Raw genomic sequence first — 17,163 nt, forward strand, 5'->3', positions numbered from 1 at the left:
GATGATGTAGTCGCATCAGCTGTAGTGGAAATCTTGCTTCCGACCAGTTGCCATGTTCATGTTGCCTGTCAACACGAGAGAAGTGTTGTTGGTTCCATACTCACACAAGTCGGCGTTGCAATACTGACTCTCTGTTACCCGCATTATTATTTACTCTCCGGGCTCTGAGTACGACACACCCGCGGGCAACCAACGAGAACAATGCCGGCTCTGCTGCGGAGACTGGTTATTGTCGCCGGCGTCGACGGGCTCGTCCTCTGCGCAAATGGCACCAATGGATCGCGCTATAATAGTGCAAGCAACAATGAGGCCTCGTCCATTCGCATTGACTACAAGACGAACCGGATCACCGCGCTGCCGGCGTCCGCTCCGGAGCTCCTCGAGGGGAGGGATAGTGGGCTAGAGGCCTACGGATTGGTGGGTAAGTAGCAGAGGAATAGAATATTGTGCTGCGGGTAATTCTAACCGTTGTTTCCTATCCAGGCCTTTTATCGGTCGCATCTTATTCGTTCCTCGTCTCCATCACCCAGCGCCAGCAGGTCGCGCAAATTCAAGGCCGACCCGTCTACGCCGTGACGAACGTCGCTATTATCCCCCTGTCGTCGCAAGCTGACGCAAACCGCGCGATCTCCCAGGCCCGCAAGGATGTCGTGCAAGATGACGGCGGGCTCGACGAGTCCGCTTCCGAAGAGGAGGATATCCCCGACAACGAGACCGACGAGGCCGCCACCGAAATCAACAGCGCGCCGGCATCTCCCAACCGCGAGACATTCCACCACTCCCGTGACGCCAGCGTGAATAGTATTGCCGAAGATGTGATCGGGAAAAAAGTCCGGTTTGGCAGCTTTGCTGCGAACTGGTTGTCGCGCAAGAACTTGGGCCTGCCCACCAGGCCTGCGGCGCTGAAAGAGGAGACTCCCGCGTCGCCATTTGGCGATGTCCCCAGTCCTTCGGAACAGTCTGCCAAGGATGAAGAAGCCACGGAGGTGTCTGCGCCTGAAGAGGCTAATTCGCCTCTGGTTGAGAATAAAGACCAATCCTCGCAACAGCAAATGCAGAAGTCGGATCTGCTGCCGAAGACGCTGCGGTATACGAAGCTTCTTTTTGCATCCCATAGTTTCTTTTTTGCATATGACTATGATATCACGAGGCCGTTTAGCGGTCAGGAAGCGCGGAATGGAAATCCGCCGCTTTACAAGGTTGTAGATCCATTGGTATGCTTGGAGATCCCTGTGTCAGGAGAGCCGTTCACTAACTGTTTTACAGTACTTTTGGAACAGACATTTAATGTCCACATTTATTGATAATGGCGCTCACGGATTTATCTTGCCGTTGATGCAAGGATTCGTTGGCCAGCGCGAGTTCACAGTCGCCAGCCCCGATCCGAAAGAAACCTCAGCCAAGGAGACACCCACTGAAGCGCTGGTATTGGGTGAGAAGCAGAGCGTGGAAGATATCAACCCAGACGCTCGCAAGCAAGATTTTCTTCTTACTCTCATCTCTCGACGATCTATCAACCGGCCTGGACTGCGGTATCTGCGCCGTGGCGTGGATGACGAAGGCAATACGGCCAACACAGTGGAGACCGAGCAGATCCTTTCGGTGCCTGACTGGGACTCTTCACGTCAGGTGTACTCCTATTTACAAATGCGCGGGTCGATCCCGTTGTACTTCTCCCAGTCTCCATACTCGTTGAAGCCTATACCGGTAATGCATCACTCGGCAGATACCAATCAGCTTGCGTTTGGGAGACACTTCCGAGAGCTTAGTCGGCGATATGGGAAGATCCAAGCGGTCTCTCTCATAGACAAACATGCCGGTGAACTGAAACTTGGTGAACAATATGAAAGATACACGGACTTTTTCAACAAAGCTGGCGGAATCGACGGCACTCCCTTGCGTTTGGAGTGGTTCGACTTCCACAACGAGTGTCGTGGGATGAAGTTCGAGAACGTGAAACGGTTGGTGGATCGTTTGGGGGATACATTGGCTGAATTTGGCTACGCCACAGTCAAAGATAATACGCCTCTTCACTCGCAAACGGGGATCATGCGGACTAACTGTATGGATTGTCTCGACCGGACGGGAGTGGCGCAATGCGCTTTTGGACAGTGGGCTCTCGAGCGCCAGTTACAGAACGAGGGCATGTATATTGATCTGGGAGGAGATTCGTCTACACAGTGGTTCAATACCCTCTGGGCGGATAACGGGGATGCCATTTCCAAGCAGTACTCATCCACCGCGGCGCTGAAGGGGGACTACACTCGCACCCGGAAACGAGACTATCGCGGCGCCCTCAACGATCTAGGGCTGACACTTTCCCGGTACTACAACAACATCGTCAACGACTATTTCTCCCAAGCCTGCATCGACTACCTGCTGGGCAATGTCTCGACGCATGTCTTCGACGAGTTCGCCATGGAGCTACAGACCACCGACCCTGGCATCTCCGTGCAGAAACTCCGCCAAAGCGCCATCGACACCAGCTGCAAGATTGTGATCAGCGACCCATCCGAAGAGTTCCTGGGCGGGTGGACGATGCTAACCCCCCGCCAACCGAATACGTTACGGACCCTCCCCTTCGAAGAATCGGTGCTCCTCCTCACCGATGCAGCAATCTACAGCTGTCGCTTCGACTGGGAAACCGACAAAGTGCTTTCCTTCGAACGGATCGATCTGCGCTCCATCTCCCGCATCCACTACGGCACCTACATCACCTCCATCCTAACAGACAGCCAAGCGGACGAGCGCAGCAACGTCGGTCTGGTAGTCGTGTACCGCGACGGCGACGAGAACCTGCTGAGAGTCAACACCCGCTCCTTGCAGAGCAATGTCAGTCCTGCCACGCTGGACGCTACCTCCAACACAAACGAATGGGATCTTGTCTCGTGGCTGCGTGGCACCAAGCGCGCCACAACCCGCCTTCTGGCTTTCAAGAGCCTCCCGCTGTCCAACTCGGTGACGAGTCCTCGCCTCGGCGCCGTTACGTCCGCGGGGAATGTGCGGGAGCTCGATCGCGTGCGTTCCATTTGTCAGGATATTGAGCGCGCTATGCTTGCAGGTGAGGAACACCATGGTGAGTCTTCTTCTGTGGTCGAGCAGCTGGATATCATCTCGCTGGCGGATGCGAAGAAACGCACGGGGATCTTGGAGCATCTGGTATATGATATCAAGAAGATGGTCTGGGCGTAGCTTCTTCTTCTGACGATGATGATGATAATGCAATACATAATTCAAACACGCACAAGAAATAGTGCCATTGTCATTGCGTCCATGGCCCCCGCCTTATCTACCTATTCCACTGGTGTATACAAATCAGGTCTCCCCACATTGAGAACCAGTGTATTGATGTTCCTTAGCCGTACTTTCCGCATGTATTCTTTCTGTTCCTGCGAGAAGCTCGGGGGCTCGGTATCTTCGATGCCGTGGGCTGCTATCCAGATTGCGTAGGCGATGAAGACGGAGACGATGCAGCCGAGGATGATGCAGAAGACGTAGAGGGAATATTGGCCTGCGGTGCCCATGTTTCGTTTCTTTATCTATAGAGACTGGGTGGGGGTTTTGTATTAGCAGGAGTTTATCGCGGCGCCAAAGATTCCTTTCTAAACAAGGGTTTGGGGTTGTTCCGCTCACTGTTTTGCTGGATAGATGGATGGGTGGGCTTACTTCTTAGGCATGAGTTTAGTGTGGGAGGGGATTGTGTTAAATAATAGAGGAGTAAGATTCTGCTATGAATCTTTCAACCTATCTAGAAAATCCCAATGGCCTCCATTGCAACATGCACTAGGTAGTATCTCTCCTCCGTAGGCTGTCCAGAGATGGAAATTCGCAAAGCATAGGCCCCTCCGATGATATCAGAAACCGAGCACACCAGTAAGATTCTGCTTGAATATTTCAGACTAACTGCAAAATAAAGGCGTCCAATATTAGTGAAACAAGCAGTAGTCGCGTCTAAGCTTTGCATAAATGAGCATTGGCAACCCTCGAGGCCCCATTGATGATATCACAAACCGAGCACACCAATCAGAGTCGAGGAAGTGAGACCAAAAACACGAACTCCTAATTATAGCCACCAAAGCCACTCTTGTAAAGTAGAATTAGTTCGAGGACAGCCGTCTCCCTGTTTGGTTATTATAGTTGTGCTTGCCCTGACTTGGTGACTAAAAAGGTGGCCCTGAATGGTGAGTGATGTTCTGGCCCTCGCCACCCGTTGATGCTAGTGATTTGTATTCGAGATTCTGGCAAAACTAGTCTGATTGTTTTTCTATGTCCATTTTGGAAGGTGGTGGAAGATGCACTGGCGATATCAGGGAAATGAAGCAGAGTCCTCTAAAATATTTCTCTTCGTTCCTCTGGCAAGATGGTGAACGAACGAATGCCTTCGTGGAGATATATATGGTCAGGGCGGCTACCGCCTTTTGCTACGGGCCACCCCAGTCTTTTTTTTTTTGCCAGCCGTCTCACCTCTGTGGGACTTTCCTTTCTGCGACAAACAGCCTGCTCATTTCCTGGCGTCAATTCCCAGGCTGCGAATTTCAGCAAAAGATCACCTGGTGGTCGGCCTGCGTTTCTGGGGAACCGAAGAAGGGGCCCGTTCCCACACCCTCGGCGGGGTCTCCTTGAAGCCACACACTTTTCCACCGATTTTCCCACGGTCGCTTGACAGCCTTTACCTTGTTCCATCGGTTCAGAATGGATTGGCAGCCTCAGGAAGAGCCATTGAGGCAGCTGGCCTGCTGTCTCCGGGACTCGCTCAATGGGCAAGACCGGGCAGCCCAGAAACAGGCTGAAGAGGTGCCGTTTTCACCCCCACCTCCTCTTATTCTGCAGGGCGAGCAACCTCAATCAGAATGGATCAATAACTAACCCTACGTAGATGCTCGTTCAGGCAACGGCGTCCCTCGACTATGTCAACTACATCACCTACCTCTTTTCAACCCCGCAGGTCCCTCCCGTGGTGGCCATGGACAACAACACCTATAGCATGGTCCGATTTGCCGCCGCCATGAACCTCAAGATCAAAATCCACGTGGCCTACTCAACAATCCCCCAGCCGAGCCTCACCTACATCCGGTCGGCCTCGATCCTGTCTCTGCAGGACGTCGACCGCTCGGTCCAAAAAGGTGCCGGCAGTATCATCACCGAGCTGGTGCGTCAGGGCGGCCTGCTGGCCTGGCCTGATCTCCTCCATGAGCTGTTGAACCTGGTCAGCAATACCTCTGGTGATGTAACTCTCCCAGCTCAGGAGGGAGCCATGTTGGCTCTAGCCAAGGTCTGCGAGGACAATCGCAAGATCTTGGACAGAGACTATTCGGGCCAACGCCCGCTGGACGTGATCATCCCCAAACTGCTGGAATTCACCAGCCGTGAAAGCTCTAGGATCCGTGTGTCTGCCTTGACCAGCATCCATATCTTCCTCCCGCATCAACCGCCTGCCCTGATGGCTTCGCTCGACCTCTTCTTATCACAACTGTTCCAACTCGCTAGTGACAAGGATTCCGAGGTCCGCCGCATGGTCTGCCAGTCATTCTCTCAGCTCGTCGAGTTTTCCCCCGAGAAGCTCATCCCGCACATGGAGGGCCTGGTCAATTATATCCTCCTGCAGCAGCAGAACACGGAGGATCCGGAGCTTGCGCTCGATGCGGCCGAGTTTTGGATCGTTGCGGGAGAACAACATTCGTTGAGGACTGCGCTGGCACCCCACATGCAGAAGATCGTGCCCGTCCTGCTGCAAAACATGGTGTATGACGAAGACGATGTTATCCGGTTAATGGACGATGAAGATGATGCCGAGGCTGAAGATCGCGCGGAGGATCTCAAACCACAGTTTGCCAAGTCCAAGGCCGACAAGATTGACGCATCCAAGACGGGAGATCAGGCGAACGGTGGCAAGCAACAAGCGGGGGAGAACGACGATGACGACCTCAGCGAAGGCGAGATCGAAGATTCGGAGTTCGGCGACGATCCTGAAGATGAGTGGACTCTGCGCAAGTGCTCCGCTGCCGCCCTGGATGTGTTCTCGAATGTCTATCACTCGCCCATCTTTGATGTCATTCTGCCATACCTCAAAGAGACTCTACGCCATGAGAACTGGCCCAACCGCGAGGCTGCCGTTCTAACCTTGGGCGCTGTGGCGGATGGTTGCATGGACGCTGTCACGCCGCACCTCCCCGAGTTGGTCCCGTACCTGATCTCGTTGTTGAACGATGCTCAGCCAGTGGTGCGCCAGATTACCTGCTGGTGCCTTGGACGCTACTCAGAATGGGCATCGCACCTTAGTGATCCGACCCAGAAGGCCCAGTTCTTTGAGCCGATGATGGAGGGGATCCTGCATCGGATGTTGGATAACAACAAGAAGGTGCAAGAGGCAGCCTCATCGGCATTTGCGAGCCTGGAAGAAAAATCAGACGACAACCTGATTCCATACTGCGAGCCTATCCTTCGCCAGTTTGTCCAGTGCTTCGGCAAGTACAAGGACCGCAACATGTACATTCTCTACGACTGTGTCCAGACACTGGCCGAGTGTGTCATGGGCGAGCTTGCCAAGCCGCAACTGGTGGATATTCTGATGCCTGCTTTGATTGACCGCTACAACCGGGTATCAGATGATTCGCGAGAGCTTTTCCCCTTGCTCGAGTGTTTGGGCTACCTCGCCGCAGCCTACGGTGATGCGTTCGCGCCATTCGCGCCTCCTCTTTTCGGACGGTGCAGCAAGATCATCTATGAGAATCTGCAAGCGTACATGGCCTCGGTGAACAACGAAGCGTTCGAGGAGCCCGATAAGGACTTCCTGGTCACCAGCCTGGACCTTCTCAGTGGCATCATCCAGGCCATTGACCCGCAAAAGAGCGGCGAGCTTGTAGTCAACTCCCAGCCACCGTTCTTCGATCTGCTTTGCTACTGCATGGAGGACCCCAACTACGAGGTCCGGCAGTCATCTTATGCTCTGCTGGGTGACTGTGCCATCAGCATCTTCCCGCAGCTGGAGCCTTTCCTCCCGACTATCATGCCGACTCTGGTCAAGCAACTTGACCTGGATTTGATTCGGGATGATGACCGCCACACCGGGTTTAGTGTTCTCAACAACGCTTGCTGGTCTTGTGGGGAGATTGCCGTGAACGAGAAGGCGCAGCTTTCACCATACGCCGACAAGCTCTATCATGGACTTGTGAATATTATCAACAACGAAGAAGTGATCGAGTCAGTCAACGAGAACGCCGCCATGGCCCTCGGCCGACTGGGACTCTGCTGCTCTGACCAGCTGGCACCCCGTCTTGGTGAATACGCGAACTGCTTCCTGGCATCTATGCGCAAGATCGACTTCACGCGCGAGAAGGCCTCTGCCTTCTTGGGCTTCAACCAAGTGATCATGAAAAACCCCCAAGCCATGGAAGCAAGTCTTGCAGATTACTTCCAAACCGTCTCCGCATTCCCGCACAAGGTAGTCACGGAAGAGGAATACCGGGACGTCCAGAACTCATTTCAACAGGTACGATCTCGTTTTGGCCTCAAAGCTTATCATTGACTAACTTTTTTTCTGTTGCAGGTCCTGCAAGGATATAAAAACATGATACCCAATTTCGATTCCTTCCTCTCGCAGCTTCCTGCCCATGTGGCTCAGAAGCTTCGTTTGCTCTATCAGCTTTAAGCAATACGTTCGGGTGACGACTTTTGCATGATGGCGATTGCTCAGCGGGCTTGTCCGTGGTTACGGCGAGTCTGATCTTTATTTCTTTCTTGCCTGTCATGTATTTCATTTTTTGCATTGTCTACTATTCTACATGAAAGAGGAGGGAAAACGAGGGATGGAAGGGGATCTGTGAGCTCTTCTCCAAAGAGTGAGGAAAGGAAAATATTGGGTGGGCGACTGCAAATTTTGGACAGTGACATCTACTCTACCTTTTACGTGATGATTGCAATGAGCATGGCTGTCTGGCATGACTTTTTTTTCTCTTTACTCTCTTTGCATTCCTGACGATATCACCGGGGCCGGATCTCTGGCATTTGCTTTTTTTCCTCGTGTGTTCAGCGCTGGCTTTTTACTTCTTTTCCGACATATTCCTAGATAGATAGATTAGATAGATTCTCACCTGATTGTCTGCCCCCGTGTGATTAGGGAGACCATTCATTGTTACGCAGCGAAAAATGTAGCATTCCACTCGTCGGAGTCCGAGATGGCAAAAGAGCCACGCCTGTGCCAGTTCCTGGGCGGTGCGCTGTCAGGCTGTCGATCCCAGCGGCACGGGACAACACTTTTTCCCGACTCGCTCGGTCACCACTTGAGATCCTCTAGCTTCAACCCTCCTCATCGGACACTGGCAGGGCGCTCGCTTATTTGGCCCCCCCTGTCAGGATTGGCTGCTCTGAATAAACTATTAGCACTGCCCGGTGACAAGGAACGGATAGAAGGGAAAGACCCCATTTGGGGGGGGGGACCTCCCGCACGGACCGGAGGAATGGATTCAACACCGAGACACGCGCCTTTCCTTTAGAGGGTCGTTTCACGATTTTTTTCGCGTTGCGCTGTGTCCACAACCCACCTGATTAGTTATTATTCTTGCCTCTGCTTTTCCTCCCCCACGCATGACTCCCCCCTGATTGATGGACACCCCCCTAGTCCATTTCGGGAGGGGGCTATCCTGGACAAGGCTGACTTTTTAGTTTGCTGAATACCGGTACAGTCCGTGTGCGATGACGGCCATGACAGTAGCATGCTTGGCTCTTCATACTGAACTATACCTTTAGAGGAGACATGCCACGAGGAAATAACCAATAATCCAAGGAAAGTGCATAGTTGCTTCCAGCCGCAGGATTGAAATTGGACTGCCAAGGTCGTACATTGCGGTGTGCTATACCCGTACAGGTGCTATCCCACGAGCGAAACCAGACAATCTCGGCAGTTCCCGAGTGGGCAGAAAACTTAACGTCTCTACCCTACTCACAGCAATCTAGAACCTTAACGCTTACGCGGACTACCCCGAAACTCAATCGAAAAGAAACCAAAATACAAGTCTAGATCCGTCCCATCCATTTCATTTCTAAAAGCAATCCATGTATCGCAGGTGCCCATCCTCATTCTTGATACAGTCCGCTAGATTCACCTTATCCTCACGGCAACCGCCGGTCCCATCGTTCAGCTGCGCATGCAGGATCGGCTCGTGGGTTGGGCCTTCGAGCCGAAGATCCACGCCCGCGGCGTTGTCTGCGAAGTTCTCGGCGCTCCATGCAAATCTCCCTACAGCCCAGTCATCCATTCCCCTGTTAGCTGATGATGCGTTTGTGGTAGGAGTATGAGTTCTAGTAGCACAATAGGAGTAGTGAGCGAGTGTGTGGGGGCATTAGCACGGATATTAAAATAACCCTTACTTACCCTTCTTAGTCCCCAGGAACCTATTCAAATCCAGCTCCGAGTAGGTCGCTTCTCCGGTCGGTCGACGGCAGTAGGCGCTCAGAACATGGTTGTTCTTGAGCTGGATGTCCATGGATGATTTGTGGAAGCCCATCGTTGTGGTTTTGTCCCAGCGGCGCTGCTCGAGACAGATAGATATAGATGGTGTGATATCTACTATACTGTTGTGTGTATAGAGCGAAAAACGGAGTTTGGTATCACCCTGACGCCGGGATGGGGTTAGGTAGCGTGGTTGGCATTGCACTAGAGAGAAGAAAAGGAGGAATGGCAAAGACCCTTCGGTGATGGGCAATTTTTGCCGTACGCTGGTCAGGAATTGCCCCTGATGACATCGCTATGGTGTCGCCGGGCATGCTGGTGGGCCATTCAGAGGGGCCGATTGTGATGGGTGATGGCGAGGTGAGAGGTGGGGGCTCTGCATCATGGTGCTCTCATCATGATTTTAGGGCTTGGTGTCTAACCAATAGTTATATTTGCCTGCCTCTGGGCAATTACTATTACCCACGGGGGAGGATCACGATGACTTCATGTCTGAAATATAGTGATGGTTTGATATAGTCGAGTAACCTAGACCAAGAATGGTACTACTATTAGACAAAGAAAGCCTATATTGGCAACAACGGCTACTCTAGATACGGTTAAAGTTTACCTTTTGGCTATGTAGTTCTGGGGTGGGAGATCGTACCATGGCAGTCCTTCACTGCCATCCAAGATCCAGCCCGGATCCCCATCAGCCATCTAGCCATCACCCCCGCCCACCGGCTCCCGTGTCCCGAATATCAAAAACGTGGCGTGCGGCTAAACCTACACCAAAGACTATAGTGCATAGTCGAGGTACAAACCGGTGAGTCTTGCAGACTGCAGGGATTCTGCATTTTTGCAACTGCGCCCTGCACTCGAGCCCCTGCATGCATGTGGGCATTTGCAGCCTTCTCTGATCCCCGCCGCGTTTCGAATCCCGGGGACTAAACCCGACTATCCCGGACCTACGAACGAACTTTGGGCCGATCTCAACGACGTAGGTACTGGATCCTACCCAGCGATCACTGAAACTGGACCCAGCAGATCGAAAGATGTTAATTTACTGTGGATCGATGGACCGACCAGACCCACGCGTCTAGGATGGCCTTCTCTTGGCGGGTTAGAGTTGTGTAGTGCGGCCGGGTCCCAAGGATCGCAGAAAGAGCCGAGCTTTTTGTTTTTAGTCGAGTACGATAGTTCCATACTGGTACTAGTGAACCACGTCGACTATGAGTGATTGTCTCACACCTCTGAAACGGCCGATCGCGAGCCAAGTCGATCATGGATTAGCCCCCGCGCTAAACCCTTCGAGGCGCCATGTCGCGAGAAACGAGGAGACGGGATGAACCCTCAACGTTAATTACCGTCCCAGGCAGCGACCACGCCACGTGTGGGTGACAGGGATGCGCTGATGATGGTCTTCACCGACTCCGGCGTAGTGCTGGACGCTCAACCCAGGAGCGCACCGGCCACCTTCCAGCGGTGACTCGCAACCTCGCCCTAAACCCAACGTGGTAAATAGTGTTATCTCTTTTTGACGTCTCGATCCACTATCCAGGGTCCCGAGATCGCTGGCTGATGGATCCCGCCTTGTCTGCTCATTCATCATCGCCATGAAATATACTTTCTTATTCCGCATTCCGGCCCCCCCCTTTCGCTTATTTTCCTGTATCACCTACGCTTCACCCTGGTGCGTCAGGCGAATAGGGGCTTGGCTGCTGCAGAAAAAAGAAGCAGACCCTGATGAGTCCAATCCCATTCGGGCAGACAAGGGCCTGGGCAACTATACCGAAAACAGCAGTTCCTAGTGTCCACTTTTGACCCAAGGCAGACTCAGGCCCCCAACGAGAGGCGAAGCGGTTTCGCCATTCCTTCGGACATGGATCTGCTTGGGCCTTCCCAAACAACACTGTCCTCTCTGCAAGGTCGACCAACTCAAAACAACCCTAATCACCGTCTCCACCTAAAACTTTGGAGACAGGTAAAGGGGCCACCCGTCAGATTAGACTATGCTCACTCTGAGACTGGGCCCAAGCCCTATGGTCTCCCCGTCCCCCGGGCCTAGGGTGGCCTTCCAGCTGAAAGGGCCATCGAGGGCGTAACTGTAATTCGGGCTCCCTTCCTCTCCCCCCCCCCCCTACGCAGTGGGAACACAAGAAGAGAGGCTCAAAACGCCCAATCGGCACTGTGGGCTTTTTCCCAGCAGCGCGGCCCAGCCAAGACTAATAGTCCCCCGTCAGATCCATTATCTCGCACGGGCGATTGTCGTTTTGACTCTTGACTCTGCACCTCTTTCCCTCTTCCTCTCTCCTGGCTCTTCTTCTTTTCGCATTATTTCTTGGCCCCGACAGTCGCTTGCTGGGGCTGAATCGTAATTTCCACGTGCCCTGATAGCGTCCAGGGGAATATTCTTATGCGCGCTGCGCGGCTGTGGAATCTTATAAACATCAGCGACTGCGCCAGCCGTCTCCTCACGGGGTGCCTGAATTTAACTCTCCTTCCTTCACTTCCTGACAGACTTTGATTCACTGTGGAACCGACTTGATCATCCCCTCCCAAAAGCCAAGATAGCCAAGATGCCTGGTCCAGGTGGTGGCCCTCCACGCAAGAGCCATACCAAGTCTCGCAACGGCTGTAAGACTTGCAAAAGGAGGCATATTCGATGCGATGAGACCTTCCCTCAATGGTACTATTGTCTTCTTTGATTGTCGACTGCGTAGCCAACTAACGCTTACTCTCTTAGCCGCAATTGCACCAAGCACAACTGCCGCTGTGACTACCAAGATGTCGCCGCCGCCCAAGGAAGCCCGCCATCCCCCCCAACACGCAGCCCGGACCTGCTCATGTCGCCCGAGATCGAAATGGAAATCGACAACTGGCATCGCACTGGCGTCCCTCCATACCATGAACTGATTCAGTGCCCTCGCTCTGGCTGGTCAGGCCTGTCCAAGGCGGATCTGCGCTTAATCCATCATATCATCGGTCTCTCGATCGACCTCCACCGACGAGGCCTAGCTGGCTGCACGGTGTGGGCGCAGAAGATGCCCAAGTAAGTGGCTGCTTTGTGTGACATCGTGCCTTCATTATTAATGGTCGATCAGTCTCCTGGCCATCTCGCTGTCGTATGATTTTGTGATGAGCTCAATCCTAGCACTGTCGGCTTTCCATCTTGCGTTCATCACCCGAGATGAAGAAACCAGGCAGCTGGCCTATCACCACCGGGGTATCGCTCTCCAGGGTCTTCAGACTGCCATCGGATCATTCTCCAAGGAGAACTGCGACGCCATCCTCGCGGCCTCCATCCTCTTGTTATGGCTGGCGAGTGATCAGTGAGTGTTTTGTTTCCTGTATACTCTGGGCCCTAACTGATACCTTTCAAGTCAAAGTTGGGCGTCCCTCCAACAAGGAATCTCGACCGTGCTCGAATCCATGCACCCATTTTGGAGGCAACAGTCGGAGCTAGCCCGGCTCGTGGAGGATCAGCGAGCACTGAAAATCACAGACCTCTCACCAGGGACCAGCGAGTCCCGGGTCCTAGACGAAGAGGTGGCACAGTTAGACCAGACGATCCAAGCACTAAAGCTCACTCAAAAGCGCGTCTCGCACAACCCCGAACACTCACAGCGTCTGGGCGAGCTGCTTGACTTTGTACAAAAGTTCCGCGAAGATCTCCCCACCCAGACCCCCGAACAATCATTCGAGCGAAGCATCATTCTGCGCCGGTGGCTGTTCTGGCTTCCACCATCGATGCTCCACGGCGGCGACTCCGAGATCGCCGCGCTAGCAATTCTGTCCCAGTTCTTCGCCGTCGGAGTCAAGCTCGATCGCTTCTTTCCCGAGATGGGCGGTGCCTATCTAGGCCCCCTCTCCGTCGGACCCATCGGGGAGATCTACCGCATCATCGTCGCCCACAGCGCTACAGACCCCTTCAGCGCCGATCTCCGTCTGGCACTGACGCTAATGGATCTGCCCCGTCGCGCCGTCGCCCGGTATCGCAGCCGACCAGGAGGTTCCATCGCGGAGCACTACTCACCCAGCCCGTCAAGCCCCTACCCGCATGCTCTGCACGACTACCCTCTCGCTTCATCTTCCTCACCCGTTTCCGCATCCACTTCACACGCCGCCTACACCCCTCCGCTCCAGTCTCCGCCCTCTGTCACCGTGGCTGGCTCGTCGTTCCATCTATCAGATGGCGGCTACATGACCGCCGCTTCTTCGCTTCATTCTCTTTACCCGCCCTCCCCACAACTCCAGCTCGACACCAGTGACGCCCAGCTGGGTCTGCCGGGTCTGGGCCATCATGTCGGCTCCATCTCGCCATCGTCAGCGTTTACCCCTCCCTACGCGGACGATCTTCTGTGCGCTGACATGCCGCACGCAGACGGCACTTTGGGGTTGAATATGATATATCCGCATCCGCAGACACATTCCTTTGAAGTCCCCGGTCTGGTTGCGCCAGAGTCGTGCTGGACATGAGTTGTTTTTCTTCTTTGTCTCTCTCGCAATCATGGGATATGCCGGGGCTTGACTCATCATTCTCTCCAATCTTGAGAGTAACTAATAGGACAGCTCCATATCTGTCTCCATTTACTTGATCTCTACAGGACTGTTTTTGTATGTTTATTTACGACTTGGATCTTTCTTTCTTACTTTTTGGTTTGCTTGCGGATTGAGCATGAGCGTTGGTGTGTGAGATTTTCTTTTCGTTTTGTCTGTTTTGCTTGTACGCCACAAACCCAAGAAATGGCTCGAGATCGAGAGCCAATGATATACCCAGACCTTCCTTTTTTTGTACCTTACTCGAAAACCTAGTGTCTAGTACTTCCTGAGATAATGTTGCGTGATGAATGGATCAGATTGAATCCGAGTGCATACAGTCACTACTATACTACTGTACAGTAAGGCGTACGGATCCTAGAGTCAGTCTACTCCTAACAATACCCCAATTTCTTAATTCTCTCGCACGGACCGCCACTTTAAGGACAAGATAGGTCTGTTTTTTGTGTAGATACCCAGGAACCCGGAGCGAAAACATGTGCGTGCATACTATAAGTAGACACAACCACAGCCACAGCCACAGCAACGTCGGTCCTCACATCCATTATTCAACTTTGACTATTAGCCCCGAATTTAAATACTACGTGATCCAGTGACAATCCGATCTCTGATAATATGAACCCAACTAGAGAATAAGAAGGCTGTGCAGCTACATATGGCTAGGTCCAGTAATCATAGATCCCTGATGATTAACCATCAAAGACCACACTCTGACTATTTTAATTCGCGTGTAACTAAGTCCTAAAAAATATCTCATTCTTCAAGCTAGATACTTAGGACTGATTGGAAACTGCTTGAAATAGCTCTGCTCATGTCCAAGCAAAACTTTCCCTTTCTTGGTGTTGACAAGATGTTTCACATAGTCCCAACTGCGATGCCACGCAGCAAAATCACGCATAAGAGACCCCTGAGGCTTTCCGTCTTCCCAATTCTCTTTCACATGGAAGAGATCCCCCGTCATAACCACAGATCCTGATTCCTGGAGCATGAGCTCCATAGTAATAGACCCAAGGGTGTGGCCGGGGGTATGGTGCAGCGTGATCCCCGACCAAATCTCAAAGCTTTCTCTATTGAACGTCTTCCAGTTGAACCGATCGGGCTGTAGATAATGAGGCACGTATAGATCCCGATCGATACCAGTCGCACAAGCCCAGAAAGCATACTTCAATTCTTCCTCATGGCACCAGATCTCAACATCTGAGTCAATAAACTGCTCCAACCCACCGGCATGGTCATTGTGGAGATGGCTAAGCACGACAGCCTTGACGTCGCGGATAGTCCCCGCACCCGTCGCGGCGATAGCCTCGGCCAGGCCGTGGGTACTCTTGTCCCAGACTCGAGGAGTGCACTCGTTCAAATGAGGCTCCCAATTGGCGATCACGTCTTCGCAGCTGCCGGAGTCAAAGAGGATTAGGCCGACGTCCGGGTGGTGGATAAGGCCTGCGATCATGACTAGCTCGCGGCGGTCATGCTCTTGAGGCGGAAGGTGAGGTGCCCATACATTGGCGCCCGTTATGAGGGCTGATGCATCGACATCGAGGTATCCAAGGTTGAGAAGCTATCATAGGTCAGAATAACGGACGTGCACAGTAGATCTTAGCGTTCATACCCAGAGCTTTGAACCTGGAGGTAGAGTTTTGGCCATTTTCGATGGCTGGGTTGCAATTGGAATCGATCAGTAATGTTCTGCACTGGATCAACTGGATCGACCTGGGAAACCCCGCCTTGGAGCGTGTTGACGATGGACTAGCGTTGGGGTATATCCGAGGTTAGTTAGGGTTATCGATGATCAACATTTAGCAAGCCCATGGGCGAGCTCATACATAGTGAAACATCTTCAACTGCTTTACCAGTCCCTCACAAATAGCCATCGATCTAAACATGCTCTTCAGTATTAACATTCGCTTGATTCCATACGTCCCAATCAGGAATAGTGGAAACAAACGGGCAGAATGACACCGCCTTTGCTACAATGACATAACTGGCTGCAAGCTCCAGCCTGATGGACTCTCCGACAATCCCATCGAGCTCAATTGTCCTGCACACCCGCGAAAATGGCTGATACTGGTGGCTGGAGCACCATCGAGTCAGACGAGGTATGCCATCTTAGATCCATGACCACAGCAATCCACCCAGCAACCCCGCCGCTAACCCCACCCAGGGCGTTTTCACCTCTCTGATCGAGACGCTGGGCGTGCGAGACGTGCAATTCGAAGAGCTGATCTCGCTCGATGCCGACACAATCCGTTCTTTAGGGTATTTACTTACAGTCCCCCCTCTCTATCATCATCCAAACAGACAGGCAGACGGTTAACCCCCACTCCAGCCCCGTCTACGGCGTAATCTTCCTCTTCAAATGGACCCGCGAAGCAGCCGGCGCCCGCCAGGAAGCACCTCTCGACGGCAGCTACGACACAAGCGCAACAGACAACTCCAACCTCTTCTTCGCAGCGCAAACCATCCAAAACGCCTGCGGCACACAGGCCATCCTCTCCATCATCCTAAACCAGGACCACCCACCGACCCCCCTACCCGCGATCTCGCTCGGCACCGAGCTAAGCTCCTTCAAAGACTTCACAACGGGATTCCCACCTGAACTGCGCGGCGAGGCGCTCTCCAACTCGGAAGCGATCCGCAGCGCGCACAACACCTTCGCGCGCGCGAGCCCCTTCGCCGATGAGACGGCCCGGCCGCAGGATGAAGAGAATGCCGCGGACGTGTACCACTTCATTGCGTATACGCCTGTGAACGGGACGCTCTACGAGCTGGATGGACTGCAGCCGCATCCCATCAGCCATGGGGCTTGTGATCTGGCGTCGTTCCCGGAGACGGTGAGCGAGGTTCTCCAGCGCCGCATTGCGCGGTATCCGCCTGAAGAAACGCATTTCAATCTCATGGCTGTTGTGCGCGATCCGAGGATTGCGGCGCGCGAGATTGGGGATGCGGAAACTCTTGCCCGGGAGGAGAGGAAGCGCGCTGCGTGGGCGTGGGAGAATACCTTGCGCCGGTGGAACTTTGTTGGGTTTATTGGGGAGATGATGAAGGGCGTTGTTGCGGGGAAGGAGAAGGCTGCGCCGGATGGGAGGGCGTATGAGGAGTGGGTTGAGGCGGCGAAGAAGGAGACGCGCAAGAAGTTGGAGATGCGTCGGTAGCCTTTTGGTTAGGTCGTTTTCCTT

General features: G+C 53.3%; 6 protein-coding genes across 6 annotated transcripts; 4 read left to right on the plus strand and 2 right to left on the minus strand.

Moving 5' to 3' along the window:
* Positions 1-201: 201 nt before the first annotated feature.
* PFLUO_LOCUS1085 (uncharacterized protein) lies at positions 202-3,192 on the plus strand (the record flags this gene model as incomplete). The annotated part of the gene is made up of 3 exons (XM_073778090.1): positions 202-421; positions 484-1,214; positions 1,267-3,192. 3 exons carry the CDS (start codon positions 202-204, stop codon positions 3,190-3,192), a joined length of 2,877 nt encoding a protein of 958 aa, XP_073635179.1.
* A 1,500-nt stretch (positions 3,193-4,692) lies between these two features.
* Positions 4,693-7,648, plus strand: PFLUO_LOCUS1086 (uncharacterized protein; the record flags this gene model as incomplete). Its single annotated transcript, XM_073778091.1, has 3 exons — positions 4,693-4,794; positions 4,877-7,489; positions 7,547-7,648. The coding sequence occupies 3 exons, from the start codon at positions 4,693-4,695 to the stop codon at positions 7,646-7,648; spliced, it is 2,817 nt and encodes a 938-aa protein (XP_073635180.1).
* Positions 7,649-9,038: 1,390 nt separating this feature from the next.
* On the minus strand, positions 9,039-9,503 carry PFLUO_LOCUS1087 (uncharacterized protein; the record flags this gene model as incomplete). The annotated part of the gene is made up of 2 exons (XM_073778092.1): positions 9,039-9,235; positions 9,371-9,503. The coding sequence occupies 2 exons, from the start codon at positions 9,501-9,503 to the stop codon at positions 9,039-9,041; spliced, it is 330 nt and encodes a 109-aa protein (XP_073635181.1).
* Positions 9,504-12,273: 2,770 nt separating this feature from the next.
* PFLUO_LOCUS1088 (uncharacterized protein) lies at positions 12,274-13,906 on the plus strand (the record flags this gene model as incomplete). The annotated part of the gene is made up of 3 exons (XM_073778093.1): positions 12,274-12,479; positions 12,532-12,759; positions 12,811-13,906. The coding sequence occupies 3 exons, from the start codon at positions 12,274-12,276 to the stop codon at positions 13,904-13,906; spliced, it is 1,530 nt and encodes a 509-aa protein (XP_073635182.1).
* An 841-nt stretch (positions 13,907-14,747) lies between these two features.
* Positions 14,748-15,632, minus strand: PFLUO_LOCUS1089 (uncharacterized protein; the record flags this gene model as incomplete). Its single annotated transcript, XM_073778094.1, has 2 exons — positions 14,748-15,545; positions 15,597-15,632. The coding sequence occupies 2 exons, from the start codon at positions 15,630-15,632 to the stop codon at positions 14,748-14,750; spliced, it is 834 nt and encodes a 277-aa protein (XP_073635183.1).
* A 409-nt stretch (positions 15,633-16,041) lies between these two features.
* On the plus strand, positions 16,042-17,139 carry PFLUO_LOCUS1090 (uncharacterized protein; the record flags this gene model as incomplete). The annotated part of the gene is made up of 3 exons (XM_073778095.1): positions 16,042-16,083; positions 16,149-16,243; positions 16,314-17,139. 3 exons carry the CDS (start codon positions 16,042-16,044, stop codon positions 17,137-17,139), a joined length of 963 nt encoding a protein of 320 aa, XP_073635184.1.
* Positions 17,140-17,163: the final 24 nt, after the last annotated feature.

The sequence above is a fragment of the Penicillium psychrofluorescens genome, assembly GCF_964197705.1.
Source record: "Penicillium psychrofluorescens genome assembly, chromosome: 1".
NCBI classification, from domain to species: Eukaryota; Fungi; Ascomycota; class Eurotiomycetes; order Eurotiales; family Aspergillaceae; genus Penicillium; species Penicillium psychrofluorescens.